Source organism: Lottia gigantea (genome assembly GCF_000327385.1).
Source record: "Lottia gigantea unplaced genomic scaffold LOTGIsca_100, whole genome shotgun sequence".
Lineage (NCBI taxonomy): Eukaryota > Metazoa > Mollusca > Gastropoda > Lottiidae > Lottia > Lottia gigantea.
The window spans coordinates 663,936-691,191 of NW_008706748.1; the positions used below are offsets into that span (position 1 = coordinate 663,936).

The 27,256-nt window shown below is 37.1% G+C and overlaps 3 protein-coding genes across 3 annotated transcripts; 1 reads left to right on the forward strand and 2 right to left on the reverse strand.

Annotated features, from left to right (window-relative positions):
- Positions 1–2,443: 2,443 nt before the first annotated feature.
- Positions 2,444–3,411, reverse strand: LOTGIDRAFT_135805 (hypothetical protein; the record flags this gene model as incomplete). The annotated part of the gene is made up of 2 exons (XM_009046367.1): positions 2,444–2,629; positions 2,953–3,411. Coding segments are annotated over 2 exons (645 nt in total), but the record flags the coding sequence as incomplete, so codon positions are not given.
- A 7,503-nt stretch (positions 3,412–10,914) lies between these two features.
- LOTGIDRAFT_170554 (hypothetical protein) lies at positions 10,915–15,867 on the forward strand (the record flags this gene model as incomplete). The annotated part of the gene is made up of 6 exons (XM_009046368.1): positions 10,915–10,953; positions 13,629–13,776; positions 14,151–14,224; positions 14,427–14,444; positions 14,524–14,668; positions 15,464–15,867. The coding sequence occupies 6 exons, from the start codon at positions 10,915–10,917 to the stop codon at positions 15,865–15,867; spliced, it is 828 nt and encodes a 275-aa protein (XP_009044616.1).
- A 779-nt stretch (positions 15,868–16,646) lies between these two features.
- LOTGIDRAFT_170555 (hypothetical protein) lies at positions 16,647–27,078 on the reverse strand (the record flags this gene model as incomplete). Its single annotated transcript, XM_009046369.1, has 8 exons — positions 16,647–17,492; positions 17,755–17,759; positions 17,902–17,975; positions 19,069–19,292; positions 19,368–19,478; positions 19,512–19,850; positions 23,563–23,564; positions 27,021–27,078. The coding sequence occupies 8 exons, from the start codon at positions 27,076–27,078 to the stop codon at positions 16,647–16,649; spliced, it is 1,659 nt and encodes a 552-aa protein (XP_009044617.1).
- Between the last annotated feature and the right edge of the window lie 178 nt (positions 27,079–27,256).

The following is a 27,256-nucleotide window of genomic DNA, read 5'->3' on the forward strand; positions in this document are numbered from 1 at the left end:
TTTTGCTGATGACGAGGCTCTGAAGACGATTGCAAATAAAGGTAACATCTGTCTCCCTTTCAATCTTGACGGCATTTAACCAGTCGTCGGTCTATTGGTGTAACCTTGGATGAATTCATAGAATCAATGATTTGCACATCTTCTTGCCCGCAAAATCGTCGGCATATAGTAGCCATGGTTGTAGTTTTAAAAACCAGATCTAGAATCAAATGATTTGCACTTTCTTAAAAGGGATAGGTGCGCTATTTTTTAGAATCTTCATACTCTAGTCTCAGAAACTGGAATTTTTAAGCTAAGCCAATCAGTAATAGTGTTCACAGTTCACCTTCGAAATGTGAGCCTTCAAATCCACGTGTGTCCAGAATTATGCGCGTTTGAATGTTTAAATGACGACTCGTCATCTTAAGATACTCTGTGAGATATAAAAAAGATATATATAGAGAAAATTCCTAGTTTGAAGGATTAAGCGATTTTCTTACATTTCTACTACTTCTGAAGACTATTTACATATATTCAAGACAAAAATCAACAACCCAAACTGATGTTTCTGTCCCTTTAAACCCTTTTTCATGCAAATTTCCTTCGATAATGTTATGAGGCACTTTTCAATATTATATTTTTCATCATTACATACAGCTCATCAAGTTCAGAAAAGATGCATATAAAACCCACTTCATTTCAATAAGAGCTAAGGCAAAGAGCAACACAACACAATATCTCAATTTGTGTCCAATCAGTTCCAGAAAATAGGACGTCAAACTCAATTTCATTTCAAAAGATAACTGATCGAGATATATTAATTTCATTACATTTTAGAAACTAACCAATTTAGGAATATCATTTAGAAAAATAATATTATTTGGGTACGTTCATTTCATTCAATAATCTTATTAATTCAGGTAAACTTCATTTTATTTCATTTCAAATTTTAACTAATCCAGGTAAATCATATATCGGAAGTGTTTGTACCGGAAGTAGAAGTATATCATACGTAGAAGAACTAGGGGCATTTAACTCTGCTGATATTGCTGCTCACGAGCTCGGCCACAGGTGAGAAAAAAAGAATGAACGAATGAATGATTGAGCGGTATGAGGATCTTATTGTTGATGCAGTTTCAATTCCTCGGGAGGTGGGAGAAAGGCGTAGAAAAGGGGTGCCCGGTTTGCATCTGAGCCCCTCCCATCCAAAGCCCTTATTTTCAAATTTCAAATGATGGACATAGGACAAGAATAGCTCCCCTAGATAATTCTGTTGGCCCGTACTCGCCCCACCCCTGATCTAAAGATTCTAAAAAGTCACTGAGATAACGCCACCCATTGTTTTTCAGTTTTGGAGCCAATCATGATGGTTTTGGTAATCTATGTCCGGTAGGTAGTACAGATTTAATGGCGGTGATGTTTAACCCCCGTATTGCCCGGTCTAATAAACCGTCTATATGTACACTGAAAGCTATCAAGAAATATATGGAGGCGATGCAAGATTTCACGTAAGTTTTGTTTTCAAATTTGGAGAAAAATGTAATCATTCGAGATTTTTAAAGATATTCGTTTGAACTGTTTGGTTATACTTGTATACACAAATATTTCAGTTGTCAAGGGAACCAAATGAAATTTTTTTCATGCTCAAAATTCTGATTTTTTGTGTAAAGAGTTTTCTGAGTGCTATCTTGGTCAAATAAGTTTCTAAATCTATAATTTCAGCCCGGAATGTTTATTTGACGAGATGTCTATCAATTCAGATATACCAACATCTCACATCTTCCCTGGAATGGAATATGGTCCCGACCAGCAATGTCGACAGGTTTATGGTAAAGATTCCTTTTACTGTCGGGTAGGTTGACTGTTCACCACTTACCCTCTTCCCCTATAGCTATTGTGCGATTTCCCCTGCAATCGTTTTCATGTCGTAGAATATAACCTGACTGAAAAGAACGACTTATAGGTAGACAGCATTTTATAGGACGTATAGGTAGACATTGTCTTATAGGACGTATAGGTAGACACCTTTTTATAGGAAGTATAGGTAGATAGCAGTGTTATAGGACGTATTGGTAGACAGAATCGTATAAGACGTATAGGTAAATACTATCTTATAAGACGTATAGGTAAATACTATCCTATAGGACATATAGGTAGACAGCATCTTATAGGACGTATAGGTAGACACTATGTTATAAGACGTGTAGGTAGACACTATGTTATAAGACGTGTAGGTAGACACTATCTTATAGGACGTATAGGTAGATACTATCCTATAGGACATATAGGTAGACACTATGTTATAAGACGTATAGGTAGACACTATCTTATAGGACGTATAGGTAAATACTATCCTATAGGACATATAGGTAGACACTATGTTATAAGACGTATAGGTAGACACTATCTTCTAAGACGTATAGGTAGACACCATCTTATAAGACGTATAGGTAGACACTATGTTTCAAGACGTATAGGTAGACACTATCTTATAAGACGTATAGGTAGACACTATCTTATAAGACGTATAGGTAGACACTTTCTTATAGGACGTATAGGTAGACACTATCTTATAGGACGTATAGGTAGACACTATCTTATAAGACGTATAGGTAGACACTATCTTATAAGACGTATAGGTAGACACTATCTTATAGGACGTATAGGTAGATAGCAGTTCTATAGGACGTATAGGTAGACACTATGTTATAAGACGTATAGGTAGACACTATCTTATAAGACATATAGGTAGACAGCATCTTATAGGACGTATAGGTAGACACTATCTTATAAGACGTATAGGTAGACACTATCTTATAGGACGTATAGGTAGACACTATCTTATAGGACGTATAGGTAGATAGCAGTTCTATAGGACGTATAGGTAGACACTATGTTATAAGACGTATAGGTAGACACTATCTTATAGGACGTATAGGTAAATACTATCCTATAGGACATATAGGTAGACACTATCTTATAAGACGTATAGGTAGACACTATCTTATAAGACGTATAGGTAGACACTATCTTATAAGACGTATAGGTAGACACTATCTTATAAGACGTATAGGTAGACACTATCTTATAGGACGTATAGGTAAATACTGTCCTATAGGACATATAGGTAGACACTATCTTATAAGACGTATAGGTAGACACTATCTTATAAGACGTATAGGTAGACACTATCTTATAAGACGTATAGGTAGACACTATCTTATAAGACGTATAGGTAGACATTATCTTATAAGACGTATAGGTAAATACTATCCTATAGGACATATACGTAGACACTATCTTATAGGACGTATAGGTAGACACTATCTTATAAGACGTATAGGTAGACACTATCTTATAAGACGTATAGGTATACACTATCTTATAGGACGTATAGGTAGACACCATCCTATAAGACGTATAGGTAGATAGCAGTTATATAGGACGTATAGGTAGACACTATCTTATAGGACGTATAGGTAGACACTATCTTATAGGACGTATAGGTAGACACGATCTTATAGGACGTATAGGCAGTGGTGGGACATGATTGCTCTGTAAAGATTTTGAAAATAAAGGACATTGACAAAATGGTGTTTTGGATTTCGGGGTTCGTTTTGCGGTTCGGAGCGTTAGTACTATTTTAAACTTTTTATTCTGCATTTCATGCACTACAAAACACGAGACTAAGTTATATAAAAGTTCAGCCCTACATAAAACTTCTATCTCATTAACAGAATGCTGAAGTAGAAGATCCCAATGATTTTTGTTATGAGAGTCTATATTGTTTTGATCCCGTGGCGAGCACCTGTTCCAGTATTGTACCAGCCCTTGGAACACCTTGTGGAAATAAATCGGTAATACACTTTTATCTTCATCTTCTTTATCAAGAGATTAAAGGTTGGCCCAGGTTCAGGTTACGACTGATTGCATCTGACGGCAGCGAGAAACTCAAAGACTTCTAGCAACTGGTGCCGCCTCGCAGAATATGCTATGTAGTATGTCCTGGGAAGCTTGCCTTTATGCTATTGAACTACAAAACATTTTGATTACATTTTTGAGAACACAAGTTTTCTAACATTTTCAGTGGTGTATTGACACAGAGTGTAAGTATGACGATAGGGCGCCAGAGCGTGATGGTAAGTTATGGTTTTTTTTCTTTTGAAAAACCTTCCTCTCAACTTGTCCGTCTCCTTCCACTCCTCGTCCACTTCTCCCTCCTTCCTTGTCATCTTCCGACTTTTAATTCCCACCTCACCTTTATCCTCCTCTTCCGCCTCCTCTATATCGTCCGCCTCATTCCTCTCCATCGCCTCTTTTCTCCTCTTCCCCCACCGCCAATTCTTCTTTGTATGCCTCGTTCTCTTTCGTCTTCCACCTCCTCTTATTCTTCTTCGTCCTCTTCCTCGTCCACCTCCTCTTCCGCCTTGTCCTCATCCACTTCCTCTTCCTCATCCACCTCTTTGTCTTCGTCTTCCTCTTCCTATTCCCCTTCCTCTTCCTCTTCCTCTTCCTCCTCCTCATCTTCCTCCTCCTCTTCCTCTTCCTCATCCGCCTCTTCCTCATCCGCCTCTTCCTCCTCCTCCTCTTCCTCTTCCTATTCCTCATCCTCCTCTTCCTCTCCACTTCCTCTTCCTCATCCACCTCTTCCTCTTCGTCTTCCTCTGCCTCCTCTTCCTCTTCCTATTCCTCATCCTCCTCTTCCTATTCTTCATCAGCCTCTTCCTCTTCCTCATCCTCATCCTCCTCTTCCTCATCCTCCTCTTCCTCTTCCTCCTCATCCTCCTCTTCCTATTTCTCATCCGCCTCTTCCTCATCCACCTCTTCCTCTTCGTCTTCCTCTTCCTATTCCTCCTCCTCTTCCTCCTCCCCCTCTTCCTATTCCTCATCCGCCTCTTCCTCATCCACCTCTTCCTCTTCGACTTCCTCTTCCTATTCCTCCTTCTCTTCCTCTTCCTATTCCTCCTCCTCTTCCTCTTCCTCTTCCTCCTCCTCCTCTTCCCCTTCCTATTCCTCATCTTCCTCATCCGCCTCTTCCTCTTCCTCCTCCTCCTCTTCCTCATCCACCTCTTCCTCTTCTTCATCCTCCTCTTCCTATTCCTCCTCCTCCTCTCCTATTCCCCTCCCCCTTCCTCCCCATCCTCCTCTTCCTCTTCCTCATCCGCCTCTTCCTCATCCTCCTCTTCCTCTTCCTCTTCCTCATCCACCTCTTCCTCTTCCTCATCCTCATCCTCATCCTCCTCTTCCTATTCCTCCTCCTCCTCCTCCTCTTCCTCTTCCTCCTCCTCTTCCTCTTCCTCTTCCTCCTCCTCCTCCCCTTCCTCTTCCTCCTCATCCTCCTCTTCCTCATCCTCCTCTTCCTCTTCCGCCTCCTCCTTCCACTGTGTCGAACAAATTTGTCTTAGTCTATTTGAATGTATATCCAGTACTCCATATGAAGCACTATCTTCTATTATTTCAGCATCGTGTCTATTCGGGGATCTACCACATGGCTATTTCCAGCTAACGGAGTCTGGAGAATCCTGTGACCAGCGAGTGATTTCTCAGCCTTCAGATTGCTACGATGATTTCTTCGGATCCATGTGCTGTGAATCGTGTGCTCGAATCAGCCGCGGTAAAGCCGAAGGTATGCACTTTATTGGAATATTAGTTTTTATTTCATTTTAGTTTTTGTTTAATTTTAATTGAATAATATCTTTGCATTTTTTGCTATTAATTAGTATTTTAATACTCTTCGTTCTGTTCGCAAACACTTTTTTTTATTATTGGCATCAGTATTATTAAAGGGATTGCAAAGAGATTATAATATTTATCAGTGTCACTGACTCACATAACAAAAAAAAAACACTTTACAATTCCTAAAAGAAGTTCTGGTAGGTTAAATATATAACATCAACTCGCGTATCAACCCTTCTTTACAATGTCAAGCTATTACAAACTTGGTCTCATCCTTGACTTTAATATCCACCTTTCTTGTTTTGCAGACTGCAACGATCTAATTGGATTGTACGTCAGCGAATACAGCCAATCTAAATTCTTGACAGAAAGGCTGTAAACATAATGACTTTATGTCGAAGGTATTGGCTGTATTCACTACAATTCAATCAAATCGCTGTATTTACAAAGTTTAGTGACACAAGAAAAGTGGATATTGGAGTCATCATAGGGTCTTGACATTGTGAAGACGGTATCAGTCATGCTACGCTTTTAATTAGTTTTAGATTTTCTTCACTCTAATTAGAATAAGACCAAACTTTCGTTCCGACGTAAACAAAGAGTGTACTCCGAGAAGCATTAAACACTGAATCACAAAATTCCAGCGATATGGAGGGCAGAAATTTGATTGGCTGGTGGTATCATCAAAGTGGCGAATGTTAAAGAGGTCCGTCTTTAGACCCTAGTTATTTGGCTAACAATCAGGCATTTTATAATTGAGCCGAAACATTAACTGACAGTTATAACACTATAATAGAATATACGCAATATATACAATCGAAGTGGCTAAATTGAAATTTGAACTTAATAAGAAACGGAACGAAAGTTTGATCTAACTTTCATTAGACTGGGGTTTTCTTTTACCTACTAATATAATTCACTAATACTTTTTATTTAGGCTGTGAATATGGTGATAGATCCCATCATTGTTACCAATTTTTATGTGGGTTGAGATTTTCAATGAAACGCTACCCGTATTATAATGTAAAATGCTGTGATACGTGTTCCAGTGCACATGAAATCGAACTTAAAAATTTGGGTAAAGATAAATGGATAAGACGAAAGGGTAAGCGAGGTACTGGCAGAAGAAGGAAACATCAAGGTCAGGGTAAAGGTCGACCCAGGAGAAAAGGTAATCAAAAAGATCAAGGACGTAGGAGTAAGGAAAGGGGTCAAGGTAGAGGTCGTCAGAAAAGTTATTTTAATTAAAATTAAAGAAATAAATGGTTTGAATGAAATATTAGTTTTTATTTTCTTTATTTATGTTGTTTTTAAAGGTATACTACCTTTTAGGATGACCCATTTTTTTTTAACTTAGCAAAAATGAGTCATTGTTCATCCGTGGACTTACTTAGTGTCATAACTATACGACAGAATCCGTCTATAATCCAATAAATCCATCAAACTAAGTAATGACTCATCAAATTAAGTAATTTTGAAACAAGCAGAGAAGTGCTTTTCAATAATTATTGATATTAATAGATATATCGTTTGATATAGAGATTCTATTCTTTAGTCATGGCACCTGGTGAGTCCAACTGATGAATATATACACTTGTTAGAGTTATCTGGCCATGTTTCCAGAATTACACGACTCACAGGGGAATCTGAATGAGGAAATTTTGTTAGAAATATACGTCTAATAAATAAACCACGTATTACCGATCCGACTTTAGTGGGTTGGGGCCCCTCCACTGAGAATGTCTGTTTTGTATATATGCCCTCCTGTTATTTTTTCTGGGCGGGGAGGGAGGGGGGAGGGGGTGCCCCCTCAAGGATGAGGGCCTGTTGACTTTATTCAACCAGTCCTTATGGTATTCTTGTAGTGGTTAGTCTAACTTTTCTCTGTAACTAGTAGAATTCAACTCTAGTATTTAGTACTTTAATAGTAGATTAGTACTTCTACTTTCACTTCAGATGCGTAGATAGTCTAATTGAAAATACCATCTAACTTTTAGCAGGTGCGTTATTCATGTAGACATAAAAACAATAATAATAATAAACCCTTTACATTACATGAGTCAGAATTAGACCCAATACATAAATACATAGGGACATGGTCCTGTTTAACATTCAGCCCATGTGGGCAATATAATGAATGATTCACAATAACTTGATAAACAACCTGTTTAAAGGCACCCAAATACGACCATAGACTGCAAACATACATATCATAATGTTGAATACTATAACCTCTATTAGAACATTAACAATGGATTATAATTTTGTTAGATGTCAACATAAACATTTTAGTGTAGGCATACATGTATTTATAATTGTATCACATGTATTAGAGATAACATCATTTTATTGGTGTTTCGCGGCCATTTTGCACGCCATCTTGGATTACATGCTCTTATATAGGCATAAAGGCATATTTGTAATTTATCACATTTTTAGTGTTCGGCGGCCATTTTGGGCGCCATCTTGGATTGGAATGTTAATGTAAATTGACATCTTAATTTTTTGTAAAGCTTATGACACCTTCTTTCAAAATCAAGTGAGTTTTTGATTTTAGACGAATCTTTATTTCAAGACATATATGTCTACGCTATTTTTCACAATTTAAGTTTAGACTTTGAAAACTTTGAAGGGACATTCCCTGTGCCTTAATAATCTTTTTGGTGATTTTCATGTAAATCAATCATTCGGTATATTCGAAATTTCGGTAGGGTCATATCAGGGGAGGTTCTTGGCTTGTCTCTCAAATCAATGTGTATCTGGATTGAACAAAAATTCGTTTAAAACATTGGTAACTTTCCAGTTTAAGAGGAGGATTGGTCGATATTTAACATACACTCACCCTCTCTTATAAACGTCGGGCTTCTAAATATGAGAATTCATGTTTTGGGTTAATTGTTCTATTCAGATTGTCAGTACGGTGATCAATACCAGCCCTGCTTTACTTTCAAATGTGGATCAAACGTTACAATAGACGACACAGATTATATCTATAACGAAATTTGCTGCGATACATGCGCTACCACTACTACTGTTCCGACTACAACTACAACAGAAGTTACTACTACTGTTCCGTCAACGACTACACCGGAAGTTACTACTACTGTTCCAACAACGACTACACCGGAAGTTACTACTACTGTTCCAACAACGACTACACTGGAAGTTACTACTACTGTTCCAACAACGACGATAACGGAAGTAACGACTATTACCTCTTCCCCTAGCACTTCTCCGACTACGTCAACTCAAGCAATTATGACCAGCTCCACTCCATCTCCGACAACAACTAGTTCTGTTCTGACTACTAGTACTACTGCTAGTACAACTCCGTCCAGTACACGCACGGGTACGTCAACAGACTCCGACCATATCACTACTGGATCGACCAATTCTACAGGTGAGACATCTTATTGCTCATAGAATGAATTTGCAAACGTTCCATTCTTTATTCTACCTATGATCGCACTAAAATACGATTTAAACAATAAAAGTATCGGAAGAGTGCAGAGTCAGTCAAGTTATACACGTGTAAATTAATGGTTAACCTCGAAGGTGGTGTCAGTTAGATTTCACAGATAGGCCTATTCATTTTCACACACCGCTGCAATGCCGTACGCATCTGCTATCAGATTCTTGGTTTTCAGGCCACAAGCAAAAAATGAGAGCTTTAGGCATTTATGGGAGTTATATGCCTGAAATTCTTATGTTTTCCAGGTCACTGTGATGGTAAACAGGAATATCCAGTAGAATGTCAAGCAATGATAGAGTATGGTGGTGATTGTCTTGATTTTCTAGACGTTTGTTGTGAAACCTGTAAAAACTATTTTAACGTTGATGGCACTGGTTCAGCTGCTGCGACCTTGGTCTATTCTGTGAAAACAATTTTAGGTTGTGCGCTGTTACTGTTAGCTTCACGGTGTTGAAAGGGGCTCAATGCCTGAACTGAAAATAACAAGGCCGTAGCGCAGTCCACGTTAAAATCGTGCAAAAGTTGGGGTGGCTTTCTGTGTGCATTTAGAATATATAATTGAAAAACAAAGATACTATTAGAGTAAGGGCGTCTCTACGATCTTAAATTATGTTTTCGAACAGTAACTTTAGAAGCAAGGAGCCGATGGAATCAAACTAATTTCTGTTGGTTGAGAGATTATTTCCCGACCAATTAGATCAACTGTACTAAAAATGCTTATCCATATCAGTCATACAAAAAGAGTTTTCTCTCATCAAGAGGTTGAAACCAAATAAAAAAGGTCGTCCAATTAATGAAAATATCATTATCTTGAAATGAATTTCAAAGGGTTATTTTCAGGTTAAATTTTGTGTAACTTTCACTTGTTTCTCATATTGGAAATTAAAATATAATCAAACCATGACATTGTAGATCACCCCTCGTAAGAAACACCGATGATTATCGATACAGTAGAAAATAGAAGAAATGATTTGTGTCAGCACAGTGTCCGGACCCGTACCTCGTGTGTTCATTTCTTCTATTTTCTACTGTATCGAAAATCCTGCACAATACACCACACCGGGCACCGCACCGGACACCATCCATCCTCTATTCGCGGCTTTACAGAAAAAAACTCTAGAAACACCCCGATTTAAATCAGATTGACTTGAAATCGAGTCGTCTCAATAAAAGGGCTTAACATTTGGTGGCCTCTAAAAATATTTTAACATTTAATGTGGTTGTTTATTTATTCTTCTTAAACTGTTAAAGGATTGGATGTCATATTTTAATTCTAAAAGGTGATACGGATAAATGAAATTGTCAACTGCAGTAAAGATAATATTGGATCAACAAGATTAAAGCCGAAATACTTTAGAAAACACAATATGTTCACAATATTGTCAAGATATTACGTTCTCATCTTATACCATGAGTCATTGACTGTAATGGTCCACTTTCTTGTTTCCTGGTCAGCGATACGATTAGATTGTACGCCAGTGAATACGGCCAATCATAGCCAACGTTTTACAGTCTTTCTGTCGATGGCTCAGATTGGCTGTATTCACTAGCGCACAATCAAATCAAATTGCTGCATTTACAAACTTCTGTGAAACACTGGAGTGGACCACTACAGTCAATGTATAAGATTAAGACGTAATACGTCTGACCATTGTGGTGAAGATGGACAAAACGGGCTGCACGTACCGTACAAACGTTACAGCTATAAATACATTCAAAACTTATCAATATAGAGTCTATTTATGGATTTATCAAATTGAAAGTAGAGTGATGTCACGTGACGAAGAATGGGTGGCCTGTGTAGTTGTTTAGGAGACGACAATCAGGTAAGAAGGGGCCTATATCTATTTTAAGGGTCATGTTGGTTAGCTAGGATTTTCATTAATAGTGTCAATATGTTCCTGTGTGTATTTTAAGCTGTTAATGTTTTTTACGCTTAAAACTTCCTTCTGCTCTGCTTTGTATTTGGCTAAGAATATTTCGTAAATCAAAATATTACAGGGCGCTGTGTGATACAAATTTGAGAGTCCTGAGCTTGTTAGATATTTTAAAAGTCTCACCCAGTTTGTAATTGATGTCTATTTCGCAGATATGGGAGCACTCCAATCATGATACAGTTTAACATCTACAAATATACATGTATGTGATATATTACTAAGATTTATTTGAAGTGGAGAGCGCATTTAACTTTTTTTTAAATATCTCGGAAGAGCTTTTTGCCGGTATATCTGTTACTGACGCTTCGAAGATAATTCTGGATTTTTGTCAGAATTATTTGAATCGAGAATTCGTGGCTTGAAACGCATGGAATTTTTTTCTTACTTATCGTTTTATGAAAATGATCTACATAACCATAACCAAAACCAGTATCTTAATAAATAGTCCTGTACCGTATGTTAATTAAAACGGATACTTGTAGTATCTCGTGACAATGTTCGTAAATAAAATCCAGAGATAAATGGAGTATGACCCATCATTTAGAAAATTATTAATTTGGTATTTATAGTTTTAATCTGCGGTAAATTACCTTTATATGGGGTTTATAGAGGGGTGACCGGCAATTAATAAAGCGATACGGACATCGTGTTAAGAGTGGGGAAGTGTAACGCACTGGCAGAGACGTGAAAGGGATTAACCGTTAAAGTATAAAAGGTAAAGGCCTTTAACCATGTGAAAGTTACAAGCATTAAATGTGGAGGAAGTATATTAGGTGGTTCATAAAATGCGATATAGGCTAACCTTTCATTTCAGGATTAGCTTTGACACATTACGAATACTCTTGAAATGAAAATTCTTATCATTGTTGTTTTCTTTTTTTTTTAAACCGCGAGATATACACACTGAGGTTAAAGGAGCACCTTCACTATCCATTCGACCAATCACACCTTAGTTTCAGAAACAGGAATATATTAAGCTTACATAATGAGTAATAGTGTTCACAGCTTATCGTCCAAATTTGAGCCTTCAAATCCATGTGTGTACATAATTATTCATGTTAAAAAAACACATTAAAGTTAGAAAACACATCCATATATAGAAGTAGACAGTGAAATTTCTAGTTTGAGGTATATTTGAAGGGATTATGCGATTTTCGTGCGTTTTAGTACTTCTTAAGAATTTTAAAGCACAATAAAGACTCAAATCTATCCCCAAAAATACAGACTGTTCCCATTTTAAGGTGCATATCGACGCAGATTGGTGATTGATTATCGATACATAGTAGAAAAGAGTATCGTGACCGTAACTCGTGTATACCGAACACCATACCTCATCTTCCCTCCCCTTAACATGATAGAAACTTGATAGAAATTTGCTTATCATACCTATATATACATGCATATGTTGTTCAAACATTTCAAAAAGGAGATAATCTACCCTTGTAAGTTTATACGTGAAATAACTTAATAACTTATTAAAGGGATTGTTTATCGGGAACACTGATAGCATCAATTTGTACCTTTTCAATTTTTTTGTCTGTAGTTCATGCAATTCCACTTAAAACTTCTAAAAAACACGTATTTCATACAATATCATTGAAAATGAACAATCGAAAAGGGTAGGTGCGTCATTTACAGTGGTTGGTTTAGATCATGAATTTATTAAAAATAGCCTTCGAAAGTACTAGAAATGCACGAAATCGTATAATTCCTTCAAAATGACTCGAACTGGTAATTTTACTCATTATTTATATAATTGTCTTTTCTATATATCACAGAGTATCTTATATTGACGAGTCGTCATTTTAACATTCAAATGCAGATAATTCTGGACACACATGGGTTCGATGGCTCAAATGTCGACGGTGAGCTGTGAACGCTAAAAAAATCCTGTTTCTGAGACTAAAGTATGATTAGTCAAGAAAATGGCGTCAATAAAACAATCTGGGATAATCTCTAATACTCAAATTCAAATTTGTCTGAAGGGTTGGGTGTCTGTTTATCTCACAGTTCAGACATATATCACAACACTATAACCGACATTCGGCAGTTTCCATAAAGTTGCAGAGCGCTAGTGTAACCGGTGACTCAACTGGGGGACCGTGGATTTAAGTGGTTTTGTTTTTATATACGTGCATTCTGAAACTCCTCTATAAGTCATTTTAATGACTGTTAATGAAAGATTTAAAGATTTTCAGTGGATAGTTTCCATAAAGTTGCTAGTGTAACCGGTAGCACAACTGGGGAACCGTGGGATTTTTGTTTAAAAATACATGTATTCGTATACGTACATTCTGAGACGCCTCTATAAGTCAATTTAATGGCTGTTAATGAAAGGTTTTCAGTCTTTAGTTAATGTGTTACTACCATGTGTTTTTTCTTTAGGGACGGGGGCCCGTGGACTTCGTTCAACAAGTCCCTATGGTGACTGAGCCACAGAACTTACACGGTAGGCTGTTGGCACTAACGATCTCTGACTCTAATGTCCGTTTTACGCCATAAGTGGTCATCACCGGGTCAGCAATCGGTTTGTATTATATTTTTATTCTTTGAAAATATTTCAGAAGAGTTATCAGGCGCCAACCCCTAATACTCCTCTTCTGGCAAACATCGGTAGCGGACCCGGCAATAATACCGGAAGTGACGCAAGTAAAACCAGTGGCGGGAAGTCTGCACGACAACATAAACCTATCGATAAAGAAAAACAGTTCTGTAAGTGAAAATATTGTTAAGTTTAGAAATATTATTAGTCTAGACAAAGAAGTATAATTGTCGAGGGATCCGCGACCTGCTGCTAGCGTGGTGCATAGACTAATAATTTCAATGAAGTAGGCTTAATTGCGAATCCTGAATCCTCTTTTTTTATAAGAACTTTATCAGTCATCTTCACAATATCAATGTTATTGTGAATTTCATCTTATACCTTGACAGCAATAGCCACTAGTCTTGTATCGCGGAATGCAGCGATTTAATTGGATTGTGATACAAGAATATTGGCTATTGCAGTCAAGGTATTAGGCGAAGTCCGTAATAGCTTGACATTGTGAAGATGCTTTTATTAATGTCACGTTATTCTATTTTTTCAGTAACGTCCTTACAGCAGTTATCGCCCGTGATAGTTAATGACCTGCCCATTCCTTCCCTGAATAAAACATTTAAAGTAAGTATAGAGAATGTGTAAGATATTATAATTGAAACGAGTGGTAGCATGGGATGAACTCTAAATATAAAAGGGATTGGAAAGAAGTTTTCTAATTTTTTAAGTATATGATAGCATCAATTTGTATCATTCCAATTTTCAATCAGACGTTTTAACAGTCCTTTAAAGACATGCATTAAATTATTGGTTATTGTTATTCTAGTACAATAGTGAAAAAATAGTAAGTTACGATCTTTCCAACCAAATCGTTATCCCACACTGATTGGCCTATTAACAAATTCACCTGTTTCCATATCCAGGACCAAGCCAAGCTATTCAACGATTTATTGGAGAGGTTTGAAGATTTAAGACGAACTTTAAATGATTTTAAACAGATCTATGAAAAAGATACGAGGGGGATCCCAACTTTAAAGGAATGTATGAAACTCCTGTCTACAAACTGTGGTAAGTTGCAGCACCGTAAGCATAGGACCCCTACATTACTGTATAGATTTGTGGGGAGTCCTGTATCTAGATAGGGGATTTACAATTTAGCCATGCTTTGGTGTCCCTCCAAGGAAATTCCACAAGAGCAACATCTTACCACATAGTGGAGAAAACACCTCTACTTGATCAGAAGGGAAGTAACTCCGGTGAAATGGAACTATTTCAGACCACAATATGACAATTTTCTCGCAAGGTATAATTTGCTTGTAGGGACTCGTTGAGTTAGATACTAGCTTGCAAACATGATGGTCCAAGATTCACTCCTGGCATGGATAAAGATAGTAACTTCTGATCATCCCCTGGTCAGTGATGCAGGTCTGAGGGGCTGACATGAAAAAATGGTCTGGTCTTTGACATTTTGTGCAGAATATAGAACAGTCTAAAGTCTAAGTAAATTATATCGAATTCTCAGTAGTAATACAGATATTTGTAATTCAGCTCTGCCTGCTACTAAAACAAATATACGGATGACCACACCCCTTTAATAGTTTCTTTTTTACATGGAAAAAGCGTCTGGTCGTTCGGATGGGACAATAAACCGAGGCCCCGTGTGCTACAGGCTGTGCACGTTAAAGATCCCTCGACAGTTGGAAATCGAAAAAGAGCAGGCTAATGCCGCTGTCCTGGCAAAATTTCCCTCACTGCACCCTGCATGGCGTTGCCTGTCTTCATTAGCCCACATGGTGCAGAAAAGTAGGACGTAAAACTCCATTCATTTCATTTCATTTTTTTGATATTTTTGTTTTTTTCTAGGTGAGGCTAAAATCACAGGAACTAGAACCAAATATTCAGTCATACTAGAATACGACGTCAGAGATGTTTCAGACTGTTGTCATGGGTTACCAGAAGATACTCTTGAATCACTGCAACTCTACAACAAAGCAAATGCCTTAATCCGAAAAATAATGGAACAGACTCCGCATGTGAAAGACTCAATTCAGCTCGTGCTTGATGATGAGGAGAAACTACGTCGCGACGTCACCAAGGAAAATTTATCCGCATCTCAAGGACCGGAAGCGTTAAAAATATGCGTCAGAAACATTAACAGTTTGAGATCGATTCCAAGTTCATTAGAAACCATTCAAAAATACACAGACAAGTCATTTAAAGATTTACTAGAGTCTTCTAAACCTTTCTTCAGTGATCGTGAAATCTAGCGTCTTGAGCCAGTCTTGAGCCAATATCTGAATTAATATTTACAATAGTAGTATTATGCATCCGAAACTACTTATAGTTCTTACATGGAAATAACACACAATGATTATAAATCTCTTTCTTGACTTATTAAGTCTTATTTCTAAAAGTTCCAATATTTCAACTAAGCCTTCAAATCAAATTGAAAGAAATGTGAATCATTGTAGCCGTTTAAAGAATTCTACTCATTAAGTTGAAGAAATGATTCAAAATGGCAGTGAACTATGTTCGTGTGTGTTATTTCTACTTGTGCCATACATAGTTTTGTATGTAGCATTATGTACATAAAAGATATTTTCATGTTAGAGGGATATAGCCAGGTATAATAGCAAACAATAAAACTACAGATGCTTGTTACAGATTCCTTTCCTTATTTTCTTCATTCATATGTATTATTGGATGGCTAATACTTACGTCAATCGAAAGTAGAGGTGTTCTAAGCATTGGGAAAAATTGCCAAGTGTAGATCAAATTTTTTTTTTTTGAATATCCAGTCAGTCGATATTTGCTAGTTTCTGTGAGTAGACTCAGTCATTAAAGGCTGACACATTTGACAAGGGCAGATAACTCTGTCTGAAGATTGATTTTGATTTGCTAAAATAGAATAGTGATTTGCACGCAAATCAGTAAAGTATAAAAATTTTAAAATAAATGTAAGAACAGAACAAATATATCTCTCAAGACAGAGTAACAGAAATGATATATTTCAACTACCAGTAAATCTTTACTGAGCTTAACAACCTTATAGAAATGTAACATGTGTTTTTATATGTCTTCGTAGACCTTTAGAAGATGCAAAACACTTTTCACAAACATCACATTGGTAAGGTTTCTCTCCAGTATGTGTTCTGATGTGAACAGTTAGTGAGCTTGACTCACTGAAGCATTTTTCGCAAAAATCACATTGGTAAGGTTTCTCTCCAGTATGAACTCTCATGTGAACATTAAGCGAACATGACTTTGTAAAACACTTTTCACAAACATCACATTTGTAAGGTTTCTCTCCGGTATGTCTCCTCATGTGAACATTAAGTGAACTTGCATGAGTAAAATCATTTTCACAAATGCCACACTTGTATGGTTTCTCTCCAGTATGCGTTCTCTTGTGAACATTAAGTACACCAGCCTCACTAAAACATTTATTACAAACATCACATTTGTAAGGTTTCTCTCCACTATGTACCTTAGAATGGCTTTTTAGACTAGGTAAGGACATATAATTCATCCCACAAACATCACAATTGTAAGGTTTTTCTCCAGAATGTATTCTCATATGAATAACCAGATTACTTGACTTCGTGTAACATTTTTTACAAACACCACATTCATATGGTTTCTCTCCAGAATGTTTTTTCAAGTGAGTCTGTAGACTACTTAATTGAGAAAAACACATTTCACAAACATCACATTTGTATGGTTTCTCTCCAGTATGTGTTCTTAGGTGAATATTTCGGGTACTTGCCTCAGCAAAACACTTTTTACAAACATCACATTGATATGGTTTCTCTCCAGTATGTGTTCTCATGTGACCTTTAAGTTTAGATACTACTGCAAAACATTTTTCACAAACGTCACATTTGTGAATTTTCTGTTTTTTCAACGTATTTTCCATTTCAAATTAATATTTATCTTTTTATTCTTTTAACTGTGTGTAAACAACAATGGCAGAACAGGAAGTGTTATATTTTACGGATCAACTTTGATTTATGGATAGGATACTGATTTGTAATAAGAGGTTGAATAATATTCGCAAACTGGGCTACTATTTGCTCTTTTAGACCCTAATTAAAATTAAAACGAAGGTTTAGTAATAAATAAACACAGGACATCCTTTTATCACCTCAACTAACTCTTCCTAAAAAACTTACAAAATATTTTTGATTTTATCATCAGGCTGCACGTGTTTATACATGATGTTTTGAACCTGGAGTATTTACAAATTTTTTTTTACAAATATCACATTGATAAGTTTTCTCTCCAGTGTATTCTCATGTGACCCTTAAGTGAACTTGTCGTCGTAAAACCCTTTTTACAAACATCACATTGGTATGGTTTCTCTCCAGTATGATACCTAATGTGAACTTGTATTACAAAAACATTTTTCACTAACATCACATTGGTAAGGTTTCTCACCAGTATGAACTCTTAAGTGCCTGTTAAGACTTTCTGACCGTGTAAAAGACTTTTTACAAACATCACATAGATAAAGTTTCTCTCCAGTATGAATTCTCATGTGAATTCACACAGTGAATATGTGCTTCATTAATATGTATTTATATATACAAATATATTATAAGATAGGTTAATGAATGATAAGAAATATCTATATTCAATAATTGACAATTGAACGTGACTCAATGCTGCCTTTAAGTAGAAAATACCAATACAGTCTGCTTTAGTATATCAGAATTAAGCCTGAGGCATCTTCTTTAATAACTATAACAAGTGATTGATATTATAATTTATTTAGATATACTACATGTATTATAAAGGTATTTTAATGAACAATAAGAACTATTTGTATATAAATAACAGAACTGAACTTGACTCAATGCTGACTTAAAGAAGTTCAAAGAAAATGTTATATATCGAGTGTCCCAAAACAACGTCCCACAGTTCGACGGGTAATATCTCAGCTGTTGGTAAACTGATCTCTTTCAAAATTCTCAGAGATATACTTCAAGATGTCGTTGTCCAACCCTGAAAATATTGAAGTCATCAAATAAAAATTGTACAAGGGCACATTGAATACAGGTTGAAAGAAGTAAGTTGCCTTCATATTGTATTTTTTGCCATGATATTTTGTTTTGGGCAGTTCTTGTACAATTTTCATTCAATGACAGTCAAAATGTCAACGGTTAAGACAGTGTTAGTTTTACAAAACACTTTTGTTGATGAGTTGACATGGCAAATATTGTAGTCAAGTTAACTTTTGTAGATAAATTCTCTGTCAAATTTAATGTAGACGCAAATATAAACGAGTTGCCTGGTATGCTTTTTTCAGTATGTCTTCTAATGTTGGGATGGAAACAAAAAAGGTAATCATCGCTGGCTCCAAACCTTGAGTAAAATCTACTGTGTTCCATAACAGGAATTATAACTATGAATTATCCTGAGTATGTTTTTTCATGTGATTTAACAGATTGCTTGACTGAGTGAAACACTTTCCACAAACATCACATTTGTAAGGTTTCTCTCCTGTATGTATTTTCTTGTGAGTTCTTAGAGTACTTGATTGAGTAAAGCACTTATTACAAACATCACATTGGTATGGTTTCTCTCCAGTATGTATTTTCATGTGAACCTTAAGATGATTAGCCCGGGTAAACCATTTACTACAAACATCACATTGGTAAAGGTTTTCTCCTGTATGTATTCTCATGTGAACCTCAATTTGACTAAACCATTCATTACAAACATGACATTGATAAAGTTTCTCTTCAGCATGAACCCTCATGTGAACCTTTAAATTATTTGATCGGTTAAACCACTTTTTACAAACATCACATTGGTAAGGTTTCTCTCCTGTATGTGTTCTCATGTGAACTTTCAGATCATTTGATCTTGTAAAACACTTTTCACAAATATCACATTCATGGAGTTTCACTACTGATGTAGTATGCATTCTCATGTGAGCATTCAGGTAACGTGACGATGCAAAGCACTTTTTACAAACATCACATTGGTAGGGTTTTTCTCCAGAATGTGTTCTCATGTGAACAATAAGATGACCAGACCGTGAATAACATTTTTCACAAACACCACATTTGAAAGGTTTTTCTCCAGTATGTATTTTCATGTGAGCTCCTAGAGAACTTGATTGAGAAAAACACTTTTCACAAACATCACATTTAAAAGGTTTTTCTCTTGTATGAACTCTCATGTGAGCATTAAGGCTTGATGGTGCTGCAAAACATTTTTCACAAACATCACACTGCAGAATTTTCTGGTTTTTCAGAGAATTTTCCATTACAACTCAGAGTATCATTTTAAACAGTGAAAAACAGGAAGTGTAAAAATTACGGAGTAACTTTGGATTTATGGATAGGTTTTTGACAAGAAGGTATTTGTAATGGTAAATTACGGTTTCAACAATGTTCACAAACTAGACCATCATTTAAAATCTTTATAACGTTGAGAATATTATTTTAAGTTCAGAATCTGAAATAATTCATTAAACATCGTCAATTTTAAAATTCAGCATCCATTTTTGAAAATTAACAATTCCTAAAGGGGAAAATGCGCCAGTTTTTATTTGTACCCATCATACTTGTCTCGGAAACAATTTTTTTATTTAAACCAATCAGTTATAATCTTCACAGCTCACCGTCGAAAGTTGAGCCCTCAAATCCATGTGTGTCCAGAATTATCCGCGTTTGAAAGTTAAAATAGTGAGTCGTCCTTTTTGTGACACATATATAGAAAAGACATACTATAGAAATAGGAAAAAAATTTCCTAGTTCGAGATAATTTTGAAGGAATTATGCATTTTCGTCTATAACAGGTACATCTAGGACTATTTACATAATATGTTCTAGACTCTAGCTTTTTTCTCCAAAATGGTTGTCAGAATGCAGAATTTTCCTGAGACCCTCTATGAGAGGCTTGCGACTATAACACCTCCACAGAGTAGCCAAAATTTGAATTCAGCCCTAGCAGTTGTCCCCCCATTGAGTCGATCTGCCCCTGTAATGAAATTACACAGTGATTCCAAATCTGTCCTTATTTTTGAATTCTGAATTGAATCTAGATTAATGTAAATTGGTTCTTCATTAGCGGTAACAATATCTACATACGTGTTCTAAACAGTGGATTTTCTGCAATAAATACATACATGCGCAGTGTAAATAAATGGAAGATATAAAGAGATTATGTTTGGTTTACTTAGATACCTTTCCCATAACCACTTTGGTTTTTTCATACCCATTTGTGACTAGTTTTAGGTTTATTCCCCTTACACCCCTTCAAAGTTGTTCAAATAACCCCCTACCCCCCTTCCAAATGTACCTTTTCTTTAGTCTGTTGTTTTAATAATAAAGAATATCAAAAACGGAACAAAATCAAGTTTTATGTCATATTTTTCTGCAGTTGATATATCCCTAATGAGCTTGACCTATATCTCTAGTGAGCTAGACCTATATCTCTAGTGAGCCTGACCTATATCTCTAGTGAGCTTGACCTATATCTCTAGTGAGCTTGACCTATATCTCTAGTGAGCCTGACCTATATCTCTAGTGAGCCTGGCCTATATCTCTAGTGAGCCTGACCTATATCTCTAGTGAGCTTGACCTATATTTCTAGTTAGCCTGGCCTATATCTCTGGTGAGCCTGACCTATATCTCTAGTGAGCCTGACCTATATATCTAATGAGCCTGACCTATATCTCTAGTGAGCTTGACCTATATCTCTCGTGAGCCTGACCTATATCTCTAGTATGCTTGACCTATATCTCTAGTGAGCCTGACCTATATATCTAGTGAGCCTGACCTATATATCTAGTGAGCCTGGCCTATATATCTAGTGAGCCTGGCCTATATCTCTAGTGAGCCTGGCCTATATCTCTCGTGAGCCTGACCTATATTTCCAGTGTAGTGTGACATTATAATGAATGTAAGTAGAAATATTAAAACAGAACTTGACTTATGTTGTTACTCAGAGTTTCACGCTAAGTGATCTACAGACAGCTGACATATTTTCAGCCTGCGTCCTTACTGAAGTTGGACAAGTATTCTCATGTCTACATTTCGAGACGAGTTCAGAGCGTTTTTAAAAAGAAGTGTTCAACAGGTTAATATTACACAGTTTAAACCATAAACTTTTATAAATAGCAAACAAACGCAACCCATATACTCTATATCAAAACGACACTTACTTTTGAAATTTGATCATGTGTGACAAAATGTTTATAAAATTGTTGAAATTCGATACCAAAACTAAAAGGACTCTACATTCATAAGATTTTGGCCAGTGTGTTACTATAAAGTGTAAGTAAACTAGTGTCCAAAAGAAACGATACCACCTGTTTGCAACGACATAAAAGCAAAACTAAACAATGCAGAAGTTTAGGATTGGTGTTATGCTTTTGAGAAATCCTTTCAATAAAATCTGTACAACCAATATGACAAGCCTTTGAAGATGGGTGGGGTCGAAAAAAGAATATTTCGTTAGAGCACTGATCACAGAAACAACGGGAAATGTTACACCACACGTCACAAAGTCAAGTCAGTAGCGGGTATGTCCACCGTGAGCATCAATACATGCCAGAACACGCCTACGGACTGATGCCGTCAAACGTCTGATGACGTTGGGAGTGATGCGTTGCCATTCCTCGAGGAGACATCGTTCCAAGTCCTGGACGTTGACTGGAGGCACACGGCGACGTCGGATTTGCCGATCGAGGTGGTCCCATAAGTGCTCGATGGGATTCATGTCCGGTGAACATGCGGGCCATGGCAAAACCTGTACGTTGGCGTTGGCAAGGAAGTTCTGTGTCAATCTTGCTGTGTGTGGCCTTGCATTGTCATGTTGGAAAAGGAGTCCACGAGGCTGTTGCTGAATAAAGGGCACCACAACAGGCCGTAGGATGTCATCAATATAACGCTGTGCATTCAGGTTTCCACGAATTACGACAAGCCTCGTTTTGACGTCACCACATATGCCACCCCAAACCATTAACCCTCCACCTCCAAACGGCCGGACCTGTTGGATACAGTTAGGCGCCAAACGTTCACCAAATCGTCGGTATACAAGCTGCCGTCCATCGTTTTTGAAGATGAGGAATCTGCTCTCATCAGAGAACATAACACGTGCCCAGTCCCGCCGTTGCCAACGTCGAACTCGCCTGGCCCAGATCAGTCTGTTGTTCCGGTGTCGAGGCGTCAGGAGCGGTCCGCGGTAGGGATGACGTGGCCGGGTACCATATTGCCGTAGTCTCCTGTAGACGGTATGTCGACTGATCCTGTGTCCCAATGCTGTAGCCGCCGTGGACGTCGCTGTTACGGTGCAGTTCCTCAGGTGTAATACCTGGATGTAACGATCTTCACGGGGCGTGGTTACTCGTGGTCTTCCACTCCTGGGCCTGTCTGACGTCTGACCTGTATGACGTAACCGCTGCATCAGCCTGGTGATAGTGATGCGTGCGCAGCCCAACCTTCTGGCGACGTCGACGTGTGTCGCTCCTGGTTGGACCTTTCCAACGGCTCTCTCTCTCTCGATGGCTGTCAAACGTGGCATATCTTGTGTTCTTTTTGTTGCTGTGATATCAACGTGTCTGATCAGCCGTTTTATACAGTTTTTATGCAAGTGCAGAACATGCTAGAGAGGGAAATGTCACTTTCACGAAATTTACGTTTTTTCCCGGAAGTGATCACTTGTTCCCGGTATTTTTATCGACTATACTGTGTTTGGGATGTGAAATACGAATTGGCATGTTTTCATATTAGACAATTCACTTAGTAAAAAACAATTTTGAAAATAAGTTGGTATCGTTTCTTTTGGACACTAGTTTATTTTATATTTTTTACAAGAAGCATGGTAATGATTTCAATATTTGGAGGTTGTCATATTGAAAAGTATTAACACTATAGTGTATACTTTAGGCTGTAACGTTGCGGTTAAGATATGTTACGAAAGCACAGGCACAGGCATGTAGGCGTAACCTCTAGTGAGAGAGAATTATTTGTGAAGTTTGAATAATGATATAGAATATTTAAAATGAAAATCCATAATCTTTCCGAATCTAAAATATATATTGAAAGTGACAAGTTACTATTGAAGTGTATTGTGTTAGATGATGATGATAACATTTGCCTTGGTGACATATATAGTGTTAAGGTAGTAGGTAGAGAATAGTAACAGGTGTTTCAAATGGTTTCCATTATTTTTATGAGAATTGGAATAGCAGCCTCAAAATAGTAGCCTACTGTTAGTCTTAGAATGTCTTTGCGTTGATATAAATATAAACATGAGCACATCATTATGTCTTTAATTTGTTTTTACAGACGAAAATTTTCAGTAAAAATTTGTGACTTTAATTGGTTATAATTTCTAGGAGAGACATATGTTTCTTTACAATGTAAACTTACAAAAGATTATATTTTTATCAACGGAAAGACATGCTAAGACTATTAGTACTATTTTGAGCTCGATATCCCAATGTTCATGAACAATATTGAAAAAAGTCAATTCTTTTTTAAAATGCTCAGACAATAGTACGATCTAACTACCATCTACTACGACTAACAACAAATGTCTTGTCTGTGATATCTTCAATCCCGGCATAAGTCGATATAATACCTTCGGATTTTTCAACCCGGTTTCCTGCTGTCAGTGATGCAGGTACGAGGGGCTGACATGGAAAAAGCGTCTAGTCGTTCGGATGGGACAATAAACCGAGGCCCCGTGTGCTACAGACTGTGCACGTTAAAGATCCCTCAACAGTTGGAAATCGAAAAAGAGCAGGCTAATGCCGCTGTCCTGGCAAAATTTCCATCATTGCACCCTGCATGGCGTTGCCCGTCTTCATTAGCCCACATGGTGCAGAAAAGTAGGACGTAAAACTCCATTCATTTCATTTCATTTGTCTGTGATATCGGCTTCTGCTGGAAAATATTAAAACAGAACCCTAAAAAGATGTTGGTTTCACGCTATAGGCTACGATTTTCAGACAACTGGCCTATTTTCAGCCTGCTTCAATACTGAAGTTGGACAAGAAGAACTCATTCTACACAATGCGATCTTTCGACTACTGACCTGCATCCCTACTGAAGACGGACAAGTAGAATAACAAAGTAAAACTAGCTAGTCCATGGCCAAACCTCTTGGCATTGATCTTTCCTGTAGTATAGGTACCCATTTACAACGGGCTAGATATACATAATGAGTGACGATGACTTATTCAAGGTCAAAACTTAGATCTGTGGTACCAATTGAATTCAAAAGGTAATGTAGACTACAAAATCAGTCAGGCTTTGAAATTGTCGTCTGCAATAGTGATTATTATATTTCCATTATACTTATTCATCCTCATGTAATAGAACAGTTAAATGCGTCATAACAATAGTCTTAGTTTTCCAGTGTCTTAAAAAAGCATAATAGTATCTTTGTGAAAAAATGACTTGATAATGATGGCTAAGTATTATTAGGTAATCATGGAGATGTTGACTATTATGAGATGGAGAGCCTCATGAGTGGATTCTGTATCGTTTTTCACCGTTTTTCAGTATCTTTACGTTCTCTTTACGTTTATTGAAGTGCATCTCCGTCTTCATTTACGTTTGTGATGTGTCACTTTTATGTTTCAAGAATATAACAATTCTCAAAAACTGTGTTTTCGATATTTGAACCGCGTGACCACTGACTCTATATACTTCCCCATGCCGTAATAGGTATTAAATCTTTGTTTGAATGTATTTTCAGTCAGTCACGGATATGTTTTACTTAATTTGTTTGTATTTTGTAGTTTATTAGCAACTATAACTCACCTTAAAGGACAGATGCGCCATTTTTGGGGTTGATTTTAGTCTTCTTTTCAGAAATGTACGAAAATCGCATAATTCCTTTAAAAATATCTCAAACTAGGAATTTTACTCACTATTTCTTTATATGTCCTTTCTGTATATCACAGAGTATCTTAAAATGACGAGTTTAACATTCATTCGCAGGAAATTCTGGACACACATGGATTTGAAGTTTCAAATTTCGACGGTGAACTGTGAAAACTTTTACTGATTGGCTTAACTATAAAATTCCCGTTTCTGAGACTAAAATGTCATTGGTCAAAAATAAAAAGGCACACTTGTCCATTTAACTGTATTTTTTTATTAGAATATTGATGTCACTCGGACAGTTCAAGTAGTGGCTAAATAGTGCAGAATTACATTTTTTGTCTCCTGGATTCGAATTTTGCCAGGATAAAATCAAGATCAAGATCTTTTGTCACGGCCATTGTTTTCGACTTTCCCTTAAATAATTTTTATTTTTATTTTCCAGACTCCAGCTGCTAAAGTGAGATTTCTTGAACAGTGCTAGAATTAAAATCCTGTCTATAAAAATTGCCATCAAAATCTGTTTTCTATAGAAGGAAAGTCATCTCAAACTCTTCGGTAAGAAGCTATTCATTTGAGAGTTTCAAGCGTCCTGCCCTTGTACCCCTTCAGAGTGCTGGATACTATCATAGTGCCAAACAATTTTCAAGCTAGTTGGACACCATAGTGATGTATGCTCTAGTCCCATTCTGAAGACAGAAAAGTGTCATTGTGCCAATCAGTCAGCTTGCAAGTCGGACAGCCTAATAAAGATACTGCCGGCCAATCAAATTTCTGCCCTCTCCAACGCTGGGATATTGCGACGCACCCAAAAGGTCCATTCTGAGAAGCATGAGACACCGAATGCACCTTTTGTACGTATTTTATTCACTGGCCGTGTCATCAATCAAACGAATGTTCAAGAGGGCCGACTTTAAACCATATTTGAAATGGCTCAATTAGACATAAAAGCTAATAAGAAATAAAACGAAAGTTTGGACTAATTGCAATTCGATTGGAATTGTTCTAAAGAGATGTCAAATTGATAAATTCATGGAGTGACCTCGTTAAAAGAATGAAGCGATTACTTTTCCATAAAAATGTGCCCGCTTGAAGCGACCATACTCAGTCTGTCTGGTCTGTACCGTTTACACCGCACTATTTCACTGGGCCAAAATGGTGAGTCATAAGTAGACATCTACTCTCCAGTCAGAGAAGGTGAAAAAAAAACGCGGACATTCCAAATGCCGCCAACCACAAACGATGCAATGGTTTTGAAGTCGTGATTAATTTTGTCACGTTCAAAAGACAAGCGATTCTTAAAAGTCATCATTGCACGTGCACACATCTCCTTGGGTAAGTGGCCCAGTGGTAGTGGCGCGTTTACACTGCACGATTTTTTGCCGTGCCGTGGTCCGGACCGAGACGACCTCTTCTTGTGGGACTCGGCACACTTGAAACTAGCACAGTGCCGAACCCGCTCAACCTGTTTACACTGCCACTTTTTCTGCCGAACTGTAAACTGTCTGGATAAGATGTGGAAGTCTAAACGCGGCTATAGTCGCTGCTGCAACTTAATATCGGCGTTTTACTTAAAGTGGTTGAAAGCGTACACTGGAATAATTTTGAGAGCATAACATCAGAATACATTTTATCTTAAAGAGGATTCTAAATTACGGCATATAATCGCCCAGCAGGCGACAATCCTACTCACTGCTGACTGAGGTTTGCCACTCACTGTTTAATTCTTGTATAATCCATTTTCTATTTTGCAGATAGAAGTCTAATAATGGATAAACTTCTGCCCAAATTTCTGAAAAAACGTTGG